The sequence below is a fragment of the Scyliorhinus torazame genome, chromosome 6 (genome assembly GCF_047496885.1).
Source record: "Scyliorhinus torazame isolate Kashiwa2021f chromosome 6, sScyTor2.1, whole genome shotgun sequence".
Taxonomy (NCBI): Eukaryota; Metazoa; Chordata; class Chondrichthyes; order Carcharhiniformes; family Scyliorhinidae; genus Scyliorhinus; species Scyliorhinus torazame.
In genome coordinates, this window is record NC_092712.1 from 38,858,885 (window position 1) to 38,879,299 (window position 20,415).

Here is a 20,415-nt window from a genome sequence, read left to right on the forward strand (position 1 = left end):
ACAATGGACAATGAGTTCATCGTCATCATTAGACTTATAGTTCCAGGTTTTTTCTTAATTCAAATTTTACCATCTACAGTGACGCGATTTGAACCCATGTCCCCAGAGTGTTAACCTGGGTCTCTGGATACTAGTCTAGTGACAATAGTACCACGTCATCCTCAATGACAATACTGCCATGCCATCCTCAGTGACAATAATGCCATGCCATCCTCAATGACAATACTGCCATGCCATCATCAATGACAATAATGCCATGCCATCCTCAATAACAATACTACCACGCCATCCTCAGTGACAATACTGCCATGCCATCCTCAATGACAATACTGCCATGCCATCCTCACTGAGAATACTGCCATGCCATCCTCAATAACAATACTACCACGCCATCCTCAGTGACAATAATGCCATGCCATCCTCAATGACAATACTGCCATGCCATCCTCAATAACAATACTACCATGCCATCCTCAGTGACAATAATGCCATGCCATCCTTAATGACAATACTGCCATGCCATTCTCAGTGACAATTCTACCATGCCATCCTCAATGACAATAATGCCATGGCATCCTCAGTGGCAATACTACCATGCCATCCTCAATGACAGTACTGCCATGGCATCCTCAGTGACAATACTACCATGCCATCCCCAGTGACAATTCTACCATGCCATCCCCAGTGACAATTCTACCATGCCATCCTCAATGACAATTCTACCATGCCACCCCCAGTGACAATTCTACCATGCCATCCCCAGTGACAATTCTACCATGCCATCCTCAGTGACAATACTACCATGCCATCCCCAGTGACAATTCTACCATGCCATCCTCAATGACAATTCTACATTGCCACCTCCAGTGACAATACCACCATGACATCCTCAGTGACAATACTACCATGCCATCCTCAATGACAATACCGCCATAACATCCTCAATGACAATTCTACCATGACATCCTCAGTGACAATACTACCATGCCATCCTCAGTGATAATACTACCATGCCATCCCCAGTGACAATTCTACCATGCCATCCTCAGTGACAATACTACCATGCCATCCCCAGTGACAATAATGCCATGCCATCCTCAATGACAATACTGCCATGCCATCCTCAGTGATAATACTACCATGCCATCCCCAGTGACAATTCTACCATGCCATCCACAGTGACAATACTACCATGCCATCCCCAGTGACAATACTATCATGCCATCCCCAGTGACAATTCTACTATGCCATCCTCAATGAAAATACTGCCTTGCCATCCTCAGTGACAATACTGCCATGCCATCCTCAGTGACAATACTACCATGCCATCCCCAGTGACTATACTACCATGACATCCTCAGTGATAATACTACCATGCCATCCTCAGTGACAATACTACCATGCCATCCCCAGTGACTTTACTGCCGTGGCATCCTCAGTGACAATACTACCATGCCATCCTCAATGACAATACTGCCATGCCATCCTCAGTGAAAATACTACCATGCCATCCTCAATGACAATACCACCATAACATCCTCAGTGACAATACTACCATGCCATCCTCAATAACAATACCACCATGACATCCTCAGTGACAATACTACCGTGCCATCCCCAGTGACAATTCTACCATGCCATCCTCAATGACAATACTGCCATGCCATCCTCAGTGACAATACTACCATGCTATCCTCAATGACAATACCACCAAGACATCCTCAGTGACAATACTACCATGACATCCTCAGTGACAATACTACCATGCCATCCTCAATGACAATACTACCATGCCATCCTCAATGACAATACCACCATAACATCCTCAGTGACAATACTGCCATGCCATCCTCAATAACAATACCACCATGACATCCTCAGTGACAATACTACCGTGCCATCCCCAGTGACAATTCTACCATGCCATCCTCAATGACAATACTGCCATGGCATCCTCAGTGATAATACTACCGTGCCATCCCCAGTGACAATTCTACCATGCCATCCTCAATGACAATACTGCCATGGCATCCTCAGTGACAATACTACCATGACATCCTCAGTGACAATACGACCATGCCATCCTCAATGACAATACTGCCATGGCATCCTCAGTGACAATACTACCATGACATCCTCAGTGACAATACTACCATGTCATCCTCAATGACAATTCTACCATGCCATCCTCAATGACAATACTGCCATGCCATCCTCAGTGATAATACTACCATGACATCCTCAGTGACAATATTGCCATGCCATCCTCAGTGACAATACCACCATGCCATCCTCAGTGACAATACTGCCATGCCATCCTCAATGACAATACTACCATGCCATCCTCAATGACAATACTGCCATGGCATCCTCAGTGACAATACTACCATGACATCCTCAGTGACAATACTACCATGCCATCCCCAGTGACAATTCTACCATGCCATCCTCAATGACAATTCTACCATGCCACCCCAGTGACAATTCTACCATGCCATCCCCAGTGACAATTCTACCATGCCATCCTCAATGACAATACTGCCATGCCATCCTCAGTGACAATACTACCATGACATCCTCAGTGACAATACTACCATGCCATCCCCAGTGACAATTCTACCATGCCATCCTCAATGACAATTCTACCATGCCATCCCCAGTGACAATACTACCATGACATCCTCAGTGACAATACTACCATGCCATCCCCAGTGACAATTCTACCATGCCATCCTCAATGACAATTCTACCATGCCACCCCAGTGACAATTCTACCATGCCATCCCCAGTGACAATTCTACCATACCATCCTCAATGACAATACTGCCATGGCATCCTCAGTGACAATACTACCATGACATCCTCAGTGACAATACTACCATGCCATCCCCAGTGACAATTCTACCATGCCATCCTCAATGACAATTCTACCATGCCACCCCAGTGACAATTCTACCATGCCATCCACAGTGACAATACTACCATGCCATCCTCAATGACAATACTGCCATGGCATCCTCAATGACAATACTGCCATGCCATCCTCAATGGCAATACTACCATGCCATCCTCAGTGACAATACGACCATGCCATCACCAGTGACAATACTACCATGGCATCCTCAATGACAATACCACCATGACATCCTCAATGACAATACTGCCATGGCATCCTCAGTGGCAATACTACCATGCCATCACCAGTGACAATACCACCATGACATCCTCAGTGACAATACTACCATGCCATCCTCAATGACAATAATGCCATGGCATCCTCAGTGACAATACTGCCATGGCATCCTCAGTGACAATTCTACCATGCCATCCTCAATGACAATACTGCCATGGCATCCTCAGTGACAATACTGCCATGCCATCCTCAATGACAATACTGCCATGGCATCCTCAGTGACAATACTACCATGCCATCCTCAGTGACAATACTACCATGCCATCTCAGTGACAATTCTACCATGCCATCCTCAGTGACAATTCTACCATGCCATCCCCAGTGACAATTCTACCATGCCATCCTCAATAACAATTCTACCATGCCACCCCCAGTGACAATTCTACCATGCCATCCCCAGTGACAATTCTACCATGCCATCCTCAATGACAATACTGCCTTGCCATCCTCAGTGACAATACTGCCATGCCATCCTCGGTGACAATACTACCATGCCATCCTCAATGACAATGCCACCATGACATCCTCAGTGACAATACTACCATGCCATCCTCAATGACAATACTACCATGCCATCCTCAATGACAATACTGCCATGCCATCCTCAGTGGCAATACTACCATGCCATCCTCAATGACAATACTACCATGGCATCCTCAGTGACAATACTACCATGCCATCCCCAGTGACAATTATACCATGCCATCCTCAATGACAATTCTACCATGCCACCCCCAATGACAATTCTACCATGCCATCCCCAGTGACAATTCTACCATGCCATCCTCTATGACAATACTGCCATGGCATCCTCAGTGATAATACTTCCATGACATCCTCAGTGACAATACTACCATGCCCTCCTCAATGACAATACTACCATGGCATCCTCAGTGATAATACTACCATGACATCCTCAGTGACAATTCTACCATGCCATCCTCAATGACAATACTGCCATGCCATCCTCAGTGATAATACTACCATGCCAATCTCAATGTCAATACTACCATGGCATCCTCAGTGATAGTACTACCATGCCATCCTCAATGACAATACTGCCATGCCATCCTCAGTGATAATACTACCATGATATCCTCAATGACAATACTGCCATGCCATCCTCAATGTCAATACTACCATGGCATCCTCAGTGATAATACTACCATGCCATCCTCAATGACAATACTGCCATGCCATCCTCAGTGATAATACTACCATGACATCCTCAATGACAATACTACCATGCCATCCTCAGTGACAATACTGCCATGCCATCCTCAATAACAATACCACCATGACATCCTCAGTGACAATACTACCATGCCATCCTCAATAACAATACCACCATGACATCCTCAGTGACAATACTACCGTGCCATCCCCAGTGACAATTCTACCATGCCATCCTCAATGACAATACCACCATGACATCCTCAGTGATAATACTACCATGACATCCTCAGTGACAATACGACCATGCCATCCTCAATGACAATACTGCCATGCCATCCTCAGTGATACTATTACCATGACATCCTCAATGACAATACTACCATGTCATCCTCAATGACAATTCTACCATGCCATCCTCAATGACAATACTGCCATGCCATCCTCAGTGACAATACTGCCATGCCATCCTCAGTGATACTATTACCATGACATCCTCAATGACAATACTACCATGTCATCCTCAATGACAATTCTACCATGCCATCCTCAATGACAATACTACCATGCCATCCTCAGTGAAAATACTACCATGCCATCCTCAATGACAATACTGCCATGCCATCCTCAATGACAATACTGCCATGCCATACTCAATGACAATACTGCCATGCCATCCCCAGTGACTATACTACCATGACATCCTCAGTGATAATACTACCATGACATCCTCAGTGACAATACTACCATGCCATCCTCAATGACAATACTAGCATGCCATCCCCAGTGACTATACTACCATGACATCCTCAATGACAATACTACCATGCCATCACCAGTGACAATACTACCATGCCATCCCCAGTGACAATACTACCATGCCATCCTCAATGACAATACCACCATGACATCCTCAGTGACAATACTACTGTGCCATCCCCAGTGACAATTCTACCATGCCATCCTCAATGACAATTCTACCATGCCACCCCCAGTGACAATTCTACCATGCCATCCCCAGTGACAATTCTACCATGCCATCCTCAATGAAAATACTGCCTTGCCATCCTCAGTGACAATACTGCCATGCCATCCTCAGTGACAATACTACCATGCCATCCCCAGTGACTATACTGCCGTGGCATCCTCAGTGACAATACTACCATGCCATCCTCAATAACAATACCACCATGACATCCTCAGTGACAATACTGCCATGCCATCCTCAATAACAATAGCACCATGACACCCTCAGTGACAATACTACCATGCCATCCCCAGTGACAATTCTACCATGCCATCCTCAATGACAATTCTACCATGCCATCCTCAATGACAATTCTACCATGCCATCCTCAATGACAATACTACCATGGCATCCTCAGTGACAATACTACCATGCCATCCCCAGTGACAATTCTACCATGCCATCCTCAATGACAATTCTACCATGCCACCCCCAGTGACAATTCTACCATGCCATCCCCAGTGACAATTCTACCATGCCATCCTCAATGAAAATACTGCCTTGCCATCCTCAGTGACAATACTACCATGACATCCTCAGTGACAATACTACCATCCCATCCTCAATGACAATACTGCCGTGCCATCCTCAGTGATAATACTACCATGACATCCTCAATGACAATACTACCATGCCATCCTCAATGACAATTCTACCATGCCATCCTCAGTGACAATACTGCCATGACATCATCAGTGGCAATACTACCATCCCATCCTCAATGACAATACTGCCATGCCATCCTCAGTGATAATACTACCATGACATCCTCAATGACAATACTACCATGCCATCCTCAATGACAATTCTACCATGCCATCCTCAGTGACAATACTGCCATGCCATCCTCAGTGACAATACTACCATGCCATCCCCACTGACAATAATACTACCATGCCATCCCCAGTGACTATACTACCATGACATCCTCAGTGATAATACTACCATGACATCCTCAGTGACAATACTACCATGCCATCCCCAGTGACTATACTACCATGACATCCTCAGTGACAATACTACCATGCCATCCTCAATGACAATACTACCATGCCATCCCCACTGACAATACTACCATGCCATCCCCAGTGACAATACTACCATGCCACCCCCAGTGACAATACTACCATGCCACCCCCAGTGACAATACTACCACGCCATCCTCAGTGACAAATCTACCATGCCACCCCCAGTGACAATACTACTGTGCCATTTCCTCTGCCAATACTACCATGCCATCCCCACTGACAATACTGCCACCCCACCCCACTGACAATACTACCATGCCATCCCCTCCCCTTGAGGAGGGGAATCCTTGGTGTTCCCACTAAGATACCAGAACAATCGTGTGTTTTCTTAATTTTCTTTGATCAGTTTTGTCTCTTATTTCTAAGAATCGTGAAGGTTCTTGGGCGAAGGGCAACTGAAAGAAATGCTTATTTTTCTGGGCTGGGCGCTAGGAGGTGGGAACCGCAGGGTCGGAGAATCGCCGGGGGGCGGCGTGGATACCGCCCCCACTGGCTGCCGAATTCTCCGGCGGCGGGGTTTTGGTGGGGGCGGGAATCGTGGCGCGCCGGTTGGCAGCTGCAGGCAGCGGCCCCCCCGGTGATTCTCTGGCCCGCGATGGGCCGAGTGGCCTCCCGTTTTTGGCGGGTCCCGCCGGCGTAAATCACAGCAGGTCTTTACTGGCGGGACCTGGCTCCACGGGCGGCCTGCAGAGTCCTCGGTGGGGGTGGGGTGGGGTGCGGGAGACGTGGGGGATCTGGCTCCGGGGGTGCCCCCACGGTGGCCTGGTATGCGATCGGGGCCCACCGATCCGCGGGCGGGCCTGTGCCGTGGGTATACTCTTTCCCTCCGCACCGGCCGCTGTCAACCTCCGCCATGGCCGGTGCGGAGAAGAGCCCCACCGCGCATGCGCTACGCCAGCACACGCTGGCGCTCACGCGCATGCGCCAACTCGCGCCGGCCAGCGGAGTCCCTTCGGCGCCGGTTGGCCCCTTCCGTGGCAGCTGCCGTGCGCCAAACACTCCCGCGCTGGCCTAGCCCCTGAAGGTGCGGAGGATTCCGCACCTTGGGGGCGGCCTGACGCCGGAGTGGTTCACGCCACTCCTCGCCGCCGGAGTGGTTCGTCCCGACGGTTCGCGGAGAATCCTGCCCCTTCTCTCTAAACTCTATTTTCCATTGCAAGCTCACTTAAGCGAAGCTGTCAAATTCTGAGCTCTGATTCTCCCCTCGCCTCGCTCTGGAATCAATGGCCTTTTCAACATACATGATCCAACATTAAATAATCATAAAACATCTAAAAAAAACAAATAAAGTCTGTTTGGGAAGGCACGTTCGATGGGCCTTTGCATGTACTGTGATTCCTTGGACCCTTGTTGTAGTGATCTGCATATCTGTATGTATACAAAGGGTTAATGTATAGACATAACAGCTAAGTGATCACTGGATGGCAGCACTAGAAATGGGTATAAAAGAGACTCAAGCTGAGTTCCTGCCTCTTTGTGTGTGTAGTGACTAGTGACCAGAGGTAGAGGGAGATAGTTCAGAGTGCAGGTGTAGTTAATCATAGTTTATTCTAATTCAATCTTGTTTATTTAATACCTAGTATAAGTATTGGAGAGAGAACAAATTCACAGTTTATTTTTTAAAGTTACTCAATAAATTATTTCCTTTAATTGGAAGACTACGACTGTTAATCAACATTGAGTTTAAGGTCATCTTGGTAAGAAGCAAATGAGTAACATATATTACAAAAGGTAATATAACACTTGTAGGAAGAACGAGGATATGAACGTGAAAGATAACAGGGGTGGGTACACAGGGCAACCAGAGTACAGAGAACATATGACATTTATTTCAGCTTAACTATCTTGTGGTTGCTGCAAGAAAATCCTCTGTAAATATAGAATTTAATTTCAGTCAAGCATGCTGTTTGCTTTTGCAATATCAACATTTAGATGAAGTATCCATGTGCTGTGGGTCCATCAGGAACAGATGGGCATGGGGGTGGGATGCCGGGTGTGTGGGAAGGATAATCAGAAATGTGGAAAAAATAATTTTTTTGTGCATTTACGCCAAGAATTCATCGGGAGCAATTCTCATATCCCATATTTAGATTTACCTGTTTGCAAAACCCAGATACCTGTGATGTCTCCCATATGGTTTTATTCGTGTGGAGGTTGGGGTTTGGGGATATGGTGGGTTTTGCGCTCAACACAATCAGGGGTTCCACAGTCGACAATGAAGATTTTTGTTTAACAAATTGAGGGAAAGTTTTGTAAAACCCTCTCGCAGTCAGTACAGTTGGTAAGGGTTAGGGATCTGACACTTGTGATATTCTGTGCCCATGTGATGAATTTCACGGGGATGATGTGGAGGATGTTACAATCTGACATTTAAAAGCCTTTGACAGAGTTAAACATCCCAAGGTGTTGCCTACAGGAGTGTTATTCGATATAATTTGACACTGAGCCAGATAAGGGAATTTCAGGAATGGGAGATAGAGAGTAGGTTTTTAAAGGAGTGCTTTGAAAGGGGCCTGGGGGGGGAGGAGGGGGGGTGGGGGGAAGGGGGAGCGGGGGGGGGGGGGGAGTAGAGTGGCAGAGGGGCTGGGCATGAATTGTGGAGCTTAGTGTCTAGTAGCTGAAGGCATGGCCATGAATGGCGGTGGAGTGAGGGAGGATCAAGACGCCAGAAATTGAGTAACGCAGAGATCTCAGAGAGTTGTAGAGCAGGATATTACAGAGCTACAATGTTCAAATCCCTGTGTTTCCAACTACCCTGTGCAAGACCCCACAATTAGTGCAGGATCTTATCGCATTTACTCCACTAAACAACACAAATCATTTCAGGGTATCATTACTACACCTGCAATATATTATCGTACAAAAACTGGGTCAGCTTAGAACGGCTCCTGCTCAGGGGACAGTGACAGGTGGGAGTTTGACTGGGGCGGTACACCTGTCACACCGTAACTCAGGTGCCCTAGGACGAGAACAGGGAGGACAGAAGGGCCAATGCTCGCTTGATCTTGATTTTCAGTATGGGTACAGACTGTGAAAGCGGGGCCTCACGATCCTTCTGATCTTGTTGGGTTTTAAGCAGGAGGTGTCAGAAAAGTTACCACAGTGATAACTGGCTATCAGCGGCCAAGCGTTCATAGCGACATTGTTTCTTGATCCTTGTATGTCGGCTCGTCCTATCATTGTGAAGCAGAATTCACCAAGTGTTGGATTGTTCACCCACTAATAGGGAACGAGAGCTGTGTTTAGACCATTATGAGACAGGTTAGTTTTACCCTACTGGTGATAGATGTGTTGTTGCAATGGTAATCCCAGTATGAGAGGAACCGCAGGTTCAGACATTTGGTGTATGTGCTTGGCTGAGGAGCACCCTGCCCAGAGGGCATGCACCTGGGGGTCTCTGGTCCCCTGGGAGACCTCCACGAGTGCTGTTCCACCTGGTTCCCGTTTGTGGAGACCAGTACTGAACAGCACCCACTTGAGGTCTCCGAGGTGAAGGAGATAGATTCCTATGTCTTGGGTAACTCGGGAATCTGCAAATTAACGTGAGACTAGCTGTCTCGCTTTAATATGCAAATATGTTAAAAGTGACCCCGCCCACAATGGACAGGATTTACAACGCAACGTCTCGCAAGATGGAGTTAGGCGTTGCGATCCGGGTAGATCTCAGGAGCGGGGTCTCCCGGCTGCTGACGCCCATATTGCGCCGCGGTGAGCTGCTTTTCGGGCGCAGAGTGGCCATAAAATGGCGCCCATTATCTTTCCTTAAATAACGGGACCCAAACTGTTTACAGTGCTCCAGATGTGGTCTCACCAGTACCTTGTACAGTTGCAGCAAGACTTCACGACTCTTATACTCCAACCGCCTTAAAATAAGGGCCACCATTCCAATAACCTTCCTGATTACCTGCTGCATCTGTGTACTAGCTTTCTGTGTTTTGTCCCTTTGTGTTGCAGCTTTCTGCAGTTTTTCTCCATTAATGCAATACTCTGTTCTTTTGTTCTCCCTTCCAAAATGAACAAAATTTTCCCACATTATACTCCATTTGCAAGCTTTTTGCCCACTGACTTAACCTATCAGTATCTCTTTGCAAACTGTTTGCATCCCTCTCACAACTGTTTTGCGACTGTAGATTTGCTTCCTTTCTCCAAGTTCTTAATATATATTGTAAATAGTTGCTGTCCCAGCACTGATCCCTGTGGAACCCCATTGGTTATAGGTTGCCAATGTGAAAAAGTAACTTTTATCCCCACTCGCTGTTTCCTGCCCATTAGCCAATTCTCTACCCATGTCAATATACCACCTCCAACAACATGGGCTCTTTTCTTACGCTTTAACCTTTTGTGAGGTACCTCATCGAACGCCTTCTGGAAGTCCAAATACAACACGTCTACTTCTCCCCCTTTATCCACTCTGGTTGAAACTTCTTCAAAAAACGAAGAAATTAGTCAGACATGATTTCTCTTTCATGAACCAAAGAGAAAATGTTGGAAAATGCTGGGAAAAATGCTTTGTCAAAGCTTCGACAAAGAGTCATTGGACTCGAAACGTTAGCTCTTTTCTCTCCCTACAGATTCTACCAGACCTGCTGAGATTTTCCAGCATTTTCTCTTTCGTTTCAGATTCCAGCATCCGCAGTAATTTGCTTTTTTCCCTTTCATGAAGCCGTGCTCACTCTGTTTGATCAGATTATGTGCTGTTATTACTTCCTCAATAATTGATTCTAACACCTTTACAACTATAGATGTTAGGCTAATTGGCCGACACGCACCTGTTTTTTGCCTCCCTCCTTTTTTGAATAGGGGTGTCAAGTTGGCAGTTTTCCAACTCTATGGTACTTCCCTAGAATCCAAGGATTTGTGGGAAATTATAACCAATGCATCCACTATCTCTGCAGCTACATATTTTAGGATCCTAGGAAGCAAGCCATCAGGGCCAGGAGACCTATCGGCCTTTAGCCCCATTATTTTGTCTAATACTACTTCTCTAGTGATAGTGGTGGTATTTAATTGGGATGTTTGAAGTATCTTCCACCATAAAGACTGATGCAAAATATCTGTACCTATTCTGTCATTTGTAACTATTCCCCGTAACTATCTCCCCAGGTTCATTTTCTAAGGGGATTATGTTCCCTTGACCTCTCTCTTCCTTTTCATATATATAAAGAAACTCTTATTTTCAGCTTTTATATTCCTCGCTAGTTTTCCCGAGTAGTTTATTTTCTCTCTTTACTTCTTCTTAGTTCTCGGTTTCTGGATTCAGAATTTATCCCAGTTTTCCGGGCTATGACTGACAGTTGCCTCCTTATATGCTTTTTTGTTTCATTTAATTCTCTCCTCAACTTCCTTGATTAACCATGGTTGGTTTATCCCTCTCTTAGAATCATTTCTACTTACTGGGATATATTTTTACTGAGAGCCATAAATTACCTCCTTAAATGTCTGCCACAGCTTGTTTGCCGTCTTTCCTGCTAATCTGTCTGCCTGGCCCACTCAAACTAAAACTCTATCCTCATTTCTGTGTAATTCCCTATGTTTAAGTTAAACACAGTTGTTTCCAACCCAAGTTTCTCACTCTCAAACTGAATATTAAGTTCAACATGTTATGATCACTACTTCCGAGGGGATCTTTTACTCAAGGTCATTTATTAAACCTGCCTCATTACCCATTACCAGATCCAGGATAGCCTATTCCCTGGTTGACTCCATGACACACAAATTGCTCCAGGAAACTGTCCATAATGCACTCTATGACTTTGTTGTCATAGATATCCTTTACAACTAGATTAACCCAATCAACATGAAGATTAAAGTCACCATAATCATTGCCCATTCTTTTTATATGCTCCTATTATTGGTTGATTTATATCCTTTCCCACAGTGTGGCTATTGTTTAGGAGTTTACACACTAATCCTACCAATGTCTTCTTTCCCTTGCTGTTTTTTACCTCCATCCGAATGGACTCTGCATCACCCGAGTCTAGATCGTCTCTCACAACGGTCCTCATTTCATCTCTTATTAACAGCGCTACCCCACGTCCTTTTCCTACCCTCCTGTTTTTCCGAAAAGTCAAATATCCCTGAATATGAAGTTCCCAGTTTTGATCTCCTTGTAACCATGTCTCCATAATGACTATGAAATCATATCCATGTAACTCGATTGCACCATCAGTTCATGTAATTTATTCTGAATGCTTCATGCATTAACATAGAAAGCCTTTAGGCTTGCCTTTTTGCCATTTTAATCATCCTAATTTTTCTTTTTACTGTGACCATATTTACCTCTTGCAATTGATTATCCTGTCTACCATTTTTACATTTTACTGTTCTTTATTTTATTACTGTCCTTGTTTCTCTTTCCCTTGTCGCTCTGCTTAGGTTCCCATCCCCTGTCGTTCTCGTTTAAACCCTCCTCAACTAAACTAGCAAATACCTGCCTGAGGACATTAATCCTGGTCCTGCCCAAGTGTAACCTATCCAGTGTATATTGATCGCACCTCACCCTAAACCAGTCCCTTTAATCTGAAACCCTCCTCCTTGCACCATCTCTTCAGCCACATGTTTACCTGATATATCCTGCTATTTCTACTCTAACTAGCACTGGTAGTTATCCTGAGATCATTACCTTGGAGATCCTACTTTTCAACTTACTTTCTAACTCCCTATATTTTATTTGTAGGACCTCATACCCTTTTTTTTACCTATGTTGTTTGTACAATGTGTACCACAACCACTGGCTGTTCAACACCCCCCCCCCCCCCCATTCAGAATGTCCTGTAACCGCTCCGAGACATCTTGACCATAGCACCAGGGAGGCAACACACATCCTGGAGTCTTGTTTGCGGCCACAGAAATGCCTTTCTGTTACCCTTACAGTTGATTCCCCTATAACTATTACATTCCCACATTTTTTACTCCTCCACTCTGCAGCAAAGCCAATCGTGATGCAACAAGTTTGGCTGCTGCTTTTCCCTGAGACTGGAGGCCATTCCTCTCTCTGCCTCCCGGATGCTACACAGTGTCCCCAGCCAACGCTCCAGCTGCAAAACCCAGGCTTCCAGGAGCTGCAGTGGCAAACATTTCCTGCACACATGCTGGCCCTGAGCACTGGAAATTTTCTCAGCTTCCCACATGGAGCACGAGGAGCACACCATGATTTAAGCTCTCCTGCCATGACTTACTCCATTAAATTAAACCTTTGGAAGATGCTTCATATCAGATGCGACAATAATAAAGATTATTATTGTTATAAAATGTAAGCTTGGTGTCACCTCATCATTAGCTACAGACTTTCTTCACTCAGAGAGCTGGCACCAGCTGGAACATTCTACCTGAAAACGTGTCAGAAGCTGGGTCCAACAATAATTTGAGAAGAGAGGTGGATGAAAACTTATGGATGGGTTTGGCCAAAATGTTGCCTTTGGGGCTTGAATTCTGCTCCATTCTTTTCTTGGTGGTGTCTCGCACCTTGCATGACCTTGTCTCTTCAGGCAAGTTCCCAACGAAAAGGCAAAGAAGAATAAGATTTATTTTCTAAATTCCTCTCCTGCTCTCCTCTTACATTCTGGAAATAAAGGTCTAAAGCATATGTTATGGTCTTTTGAGCAAGGGTTCCATTCTGAGATCTTCCCACCCAGTTATAACACCAACTGAGATCGTAGCATAGAGGCGTTAGAGGATTTTAAGTACATATCAAGCAGTTATATGATCTCAGGCTTACCTTTGTTATTAATGAATTCTTCGAATGTACTGTTCCAAGGCCAGGTAATGTTCCCTGTATCATTCAGCATGATATTGTCGACTATTCGCCAATCTCGCACACATTTCTGACGCAAGTTCCCCATGAATAGCTGAAGTCCAATGAGTGCAAAGACACTTAAGCAGAACACAGTCAGAATCATGACATCTGCTAGCTTCCTCACAGATTGTATCAATGCACCCACAATGGTTTTTAGGCCTGCAAGGAAACATGAGAACACTTAGCTTGGTGGAGACACAACACAGTTAATGCCATGTTATCAGGACATCAGCTGATGATGCAGTGTTTCTATTGTTCAATCATCCAGAGTTTAGACTTTGAGGAAGATGCGACTGAACAACTCCCCATTTTATTTCCACAGGAGTGAGAGCACAGATACAGGGCATTCAGCTAAAGTGGTCCATGTTCAGCACTCTCCGCCATCTATACTGTTCTACTCCTTTCTCCCTCATGTCTTGACGTAGATTGCCCTTAAACGCATCTGCGCCATTGTCTCATCCATTGCACCTGATAGTGAGTTCCACTCACTGATGAATGTTGGGAGTAGAAGTGGATCATGCAAGGAGTAAACTGAAGTAGAAAATGCTGATTTCTTGTGGATTTAAAAAAAAAACTGCGAACCAGGGGAAAGATTTGTTTTCTGCGGCAAGTGTTTGAAAACGCAACCACGGGCGAAATTCTCCGGTACGGGCGCGATGTCCGCCAACTGGCGCCCAAAACGGCACAAAGCATTCGGGCATCGCGCCGCCCCAAAGGTGCGGAATGCTCCGCACCTTGGGGGGCCGAGCCCCAACCTTAAGGGGCTAGGCCCGCGCCGGACTAATTTCCGCCCCGCCAGCTGGCGGAAAAGGCCTTTGGTGCCCCGCCAGCTGGCGCGGAAATGACATCTCCGGGCGGCACATGCGCGGGAGCGTCAGCGGCCGCTGACGGAATTCCTGCGCATGCGCAGTGGGGAGAGTCTCTTCTGCCTCCGCCATGGTGGAGACCGTGGCGAAGGCGGAAGGGAAAGAGTGCCCCCACGGCACAGGCCCGCCCGCGGATCGGTGGGCCCCGATCGCGGGCCAGGCCACCGTGGGGGCACCCCCCCGGGGCCAGATCGCCCCGCGCCCCCCCCCCAGGACCCCGGAACCCGCCCGCGCCGCCTTGTCCCACCGGTAAGGTAGGTGGTTTAATCTACGCCGGCGGGACAGGCATTTTAGCAGCGGGACTTCGGCCCATCCGGGCCGGAGAATCGCCGGGGGGGGCCCGCCGACTGGCGCGGCGCGATTCCTGCCCCCGCCGAATATCCGGTGCCGGAGAATTCGGCAACCGGCGGGGGCGGGATTCACGCCAGCCCCCGGCGATTCTCCGACCCGGCGGGGGGTCGGAGAATCTCGCCCCACATTTGGAAAGGAAGAATAATAATTGCACAGTACATCGCTTAAAGAGCCCCAACTACTAGGACTGGAGGCACTGAGAGCACTGAAATCATAACAGAATGGATCTGAAGAGAAGCAGGAAGAGTTAAGGGAAGGGGGTCTGGTAAGCCACCCCTCATTGTGAAGCACGGCTGCCTCACAGCACCAGGGACCCGGGTCCGATTCCGACCTCGAGTGACTGTTTGGGTGGAGTTTGTCCTTTCTCCCTGTGTCTGTGTAAGATTCCTCTGGGAGCCCCATCAGGGTCACCAACCCACCTGGAGTGGTCAGGAAGTTTCATTGGGCGGCACTTTGGCACAGTGGTTAGCACTGCTGCCTCACAGCTCCAGGGATCCGGGTTCAATTCTGACCTTGGGTGACTGCCTGTGTGGAGTTTGCACTCTTTACCTGTGTCTGCATGGGTTTCCTCCGGGTGCTCCGGTTTCCTCCCACTGTCTAACGATGTGACGGGTAAGTGGATTGGCCATGATAAATTGCCCCTAAATGTCCAAAGGTTTGGTGGCGTTACGGGGATAGAGCTCTCTTTTGGAGGGTAGGCGCAGGCTCAATGGGCTGAATGCCCTCCTTCTGTACTGTAGGGATTCTATGATTGACGGTACAGAAACAGACCACTTGGCCTGAATGATCCCTGTCAGGTTTTATCCTCCATGTGGGTCTACTCTAACTCTTTTTCCATCTCACTGCATCCTTTTATTCCTTCCTCTGTCATGTGTTTATCTAGCTTCCCCTGAAATGTATCTACGCCATTCACCTCAGGCACTCCCTGCGATAGAGAGTTTCAACATGGTTTCTTCGGAATTTCAATTTGGATCTATTGATGATTAGCTTATATTCATGGACCTGAGATTTGGATTTCCCTTCACAAATGGAAACATCTTCCTTGCACCTACACGCTCAAAAATCTGAAGTACCATTACGTCGCTCCCTCAGCCTTTTCCTTCCTTGAGAAAAGAGTCCCACTTCTCCAGTCTGAGTGTAAGCTGCTATGTACAACAGCCCAGCTCTCCACACTCTGCCACTCAATCCCTTCACTGAGGTCCGAGTCAGACAACAAATGACGGTTCAGTCAGGGTCTCGGCTGCTTGTAAAATGAATGCCATTAAAAAAAGGTTGCTAAGCGTAATATAGGAGAAATAATTGATGTCTCTACACGAGTGCGTTCCACACAGGATCATCTGCTCCTAATTTCAGCTTCTTCACAAGTTATTTTTCAGCTCTGGAACTCTAAGTCTTCCCACCTCCCCTTTGCTGCTTTCTCCATATTGCATAGCTAGGTATTCTGACTGCGTCCAAATAGACAGGGTTGTGTAGGCCCAGCCTTTCAGACATCCAAACTCAGTTAAAGTGATAGAATCTTACAGCACGGAAAGAGACCATCCAGCCCATCATGCCTGTGCTGGCTCTTTGACATTCCAATTAGTCCCAATCCCTAGCTCCTGCACGCTCACCCTGCAACGTATTTCCTCTTCAAGTCTCTTTTGAATGTAATTGTCCAATCTGCTTCTACCACCCTTTCAGGCACTGAATTCTAGACAATATTGCCGTACCTTTATCAAAGTTCAAAATGGGGCATCCATGAAGTCCCCAGCAACCGCTCTGCCACAATGCAGATGGTACGCCCTACGCATCCCTCTATCTCCCATCAAGTCGAGGCATTTAGCTTGGTTCAATGAAGAGTGCGGGGGGGTGAGGTGACAACCTGGTAAAGCTACAACACAGGGCTACTTGCATGCCAAACAATGAAAGCGGCAAGTGATAGACAGAGTCAAGCAATTCCATAGCCAACGGATCAGGGAGGGGATTCTCTGTTACCTGACACCAGAATCATGTTCGGTGATTGGCCGGAGAATGGGCTCCGATACCGAAATTGGGGCCAGCGCTGGTTTGACGCCAGTCAGCCATGCTCCGCTCCCCCCTCCGAAATGGCATCATTGTGACACGCACCGCGCGCAGTCGCAATGCCGTTGGCACCTCATCGGCCGGCCCACCTGTGATGCCCCGCCCTCGATGGGCCGAGTTCCCGCCGGCGTGGGACACGTGTGGTCACACAAATCGTGAACCTGCGTGGCGACTGCGGACTGCGCCCAGCGCTGCCACACTTGGCAGGATCCATGCCGCTGGCTGGGGGGGGGGGGGGGGGGGTTGGGGGGGGGGAACATCTGCGAGGGCTGAGGGGACTGGTTGGGGGTGGCCAGGGGGTGGGCTGTGGGGTCGTGGTTGGCGGTTTGGGTCCGCGCACGGCTGGTGCCATGTTGTATGGCACGGCCGCTGTAGGTCGTTAGCCACGCACATGCGTGGCCCAGGACCCGACCATTATCCGGTCGTTTTCGGTGCGGGAGGCAGGAGCTTCAGTTGGTGCCGGTGCTAGCCCCTCACCGGTACCGGAATCGGTGAGGGGTTTGTGCCAATTCTTTCACATGAACCTCCCGCGAATTCGCCCTTCGAGCCAGCACTTAGCCACAGGAACGGAGAATCTAGCTCCAGATCTGCAGTCCTGCCGCATCCGGTTGTGAATGGTGGTGGACAATTAAACAATTAGCAGGAAGGGCAAATTTAACAAATATCACATCCTCAGTGACGGAGGAGGCCAGCATATCAGTGCAAAAGAGAGCGAGGCATTTTCATCCATCTACAGCCAGAAGTGCAAAGTGGATGATCCATCTCGTCCTCCTCCAGAGGTCCCCAGCCCCACAGATGCCAGTCTTCAGCCAGTTCAGCTCACTTCACATGAGAAATGTGTGAAGGAAGTGGATACTGCAATGGCTTTGGGCCCTGATAACATCCTCGCAATAGAACTGAAAACTCCAGATCTAGCTGTACCCTGGGTCAAGCTGTTCCAATACAGCTACAACGCTGGCATCTGGTCAGCAAGGCTAAAGCAGGTCAAATCCAACCCGGCCACTTATTACCCAACAGCCTCAATTCAGTCATCAGCAAAGTGATGAAAGCTGTTGTCAGCTGCGCTATCAAACAGCACTTACACAGCTTCTCTGCTCCCTGATGCTCAGTTAGGGATTAAATGAATGAAATGAAATGAAAATCGCTTATTGTCACAAGCAGACTTCAATGAAGTTACTGTGAAAAGCCCCTAGTCTCCACATTCCAGCGCCTGTTCGGGGAGGCTGGTAGGGGAATCAAACCGTGCTGCTGGCCTGCCTTGGTCTGCTTTAAAAGCCAGCGATTTAGCCCAGTGTGCTAAACCATCCAAGGATCAACCAGGATCTGCCAGGGTCACTCAGCTCCTGACCTCTTTACAGCCTTCTAAGCCCATGACCTTTACCACCTGGAAGGACAAGGGTAGCCGATGCACAGGAACACCACCACTTGCAAGATCCCCTTCAAGTCCCTCACCATCCTGACTTGCAAATGTATTGCTGTTCCTTCACTGTCACCCGGTCAAAATCCTGGAATTCCCTCCCTAATGGCACTGTGGGTGTACCTACACTAGGTGCACAGCAGCGGTTCAAGGCATCAGCTCACCACCACCTTCTCCAAACGATTAGCGCTCATCGGATCCAAAACAATTTGGCAAACTGGATCCAGAATTGGCTGGATATTCGGAGGCAAATGGAGGTTTGTTTTTGTGATTGGAAGCCTGTGACCAGCGGGGTAGCACAGGGATTGAGCGTAGGAAGGGTGCTCTTTCAGAGGGTCGGTGCAGACTCGATGGGCCAAATGGTCTCCTTCTGCACTGTAGGAATGCTATACAATTAAAAACCGAAAAACAGGTAAGGGGGAGTCTGCCGTGTCCAGTTACCACATACATGCGGAGTTGGAAGATGATAAAGATTCCTGTACTTGGAATGCAGAATATTTCCTTCTCATTAATCTTTATAACAGACTGCAGGATGAAATCAGGACAAATACAAGGCATCAGCCAGATTAGGTGAGATCCCCGCACTTGATGTGTTTATCGGCAGCGGGAGATGGCCTGATGTTGGCCAGCGGCAACATCTCCTGTTCCCGCAGTTGTCAGTGGGAGATTCCACTGGTGACGACAGCTGCAAGATTTCGTCCATTTGTGCCAATGAAAAGTGATCGATTCGGATTTTCCTGCATTTAGGTTTCAGGCCATATGGATAGTGAGAGGCTGCAATTGGAGAGTTCAATGAAGGTGGTGTTGCTGTGCAAATTTACTCGGGGTAGGGCAAGGCTTCAGAAATGTCAGCCAGCCTTGCAGCGGGTGAGATCCTTAAATGACGCAAATTACACTGGAGTCGGAATCGATGAAGAACAGCTCAGTATTACACTAGAGTGATGGTCAAACAGCTCAGTATTACACTGGAGTGAGGGTCAAACAGCTCAATAATACACTGGAGTGAGGGACAAACAGCTCAGTATTACACTGGAGTGAGTGACAAACAGCTCAGTATTACACTGGAGTGAGGGACAAACAGCTCAGTATTACACTGGAGTGAGGGAAAAACAGCTCAGTATTACACTGGAGTGAGGGACAAACAGCTCAGTATTACACTGTAGTGAGGGACAAACAGTTCAGTATTACACTGGAGTGAGGGACAAACAGCTCAGTATTACACTGGAGTGAGGGACAAACAGCTCAGTATTACACTGGAGTGAGGGACAAACAGCTCAGTATTACACTGGAGTGAGGGTGAAACAGCTCAGTATTACACTGGAGTGAGGGACAAACAGCTCAGTATTACACTGGAGTGAGGGACAAACAGCTCAGTATTACACTGGAGAGAGGGACAAACAGCTCAGTATTACACTGGAGTGAGCGACAAACAGCTCAGTATTACACTGGAGTGACGGTGAAACAGCTCAGTATTACACTGGAGTGAGGGACAAATGGCTCAGTA

General features: G+C 47.4%; 1 protein-coding gene across 3 annotated transcripts in view; it reads right to left on the reverse strand.

The window, feature by feature from the left end:
- LOC140424757 (sodium channel protein type 1 subunit alpha-like) overlaps positions 1-20,415 on the reverse strand; it is a 702,944-nt gene that overhangs the window by 313,584 nt on the left and 368,945 nt on the right. For all 3 annotated transcript variants that reach the window (XM_072508138.1, XM_072508136.1, XM_072508137.1), the window contains one exon: positions 14,139-14,375. In XM_072508138.1, the coding sequence (XP_072364239.1) occupies positions 14,139-14,375 (237 nt within the window). The remainder of the gene's footprint in view (positions 1-14,138; positions 14,376-20,415) is intronic.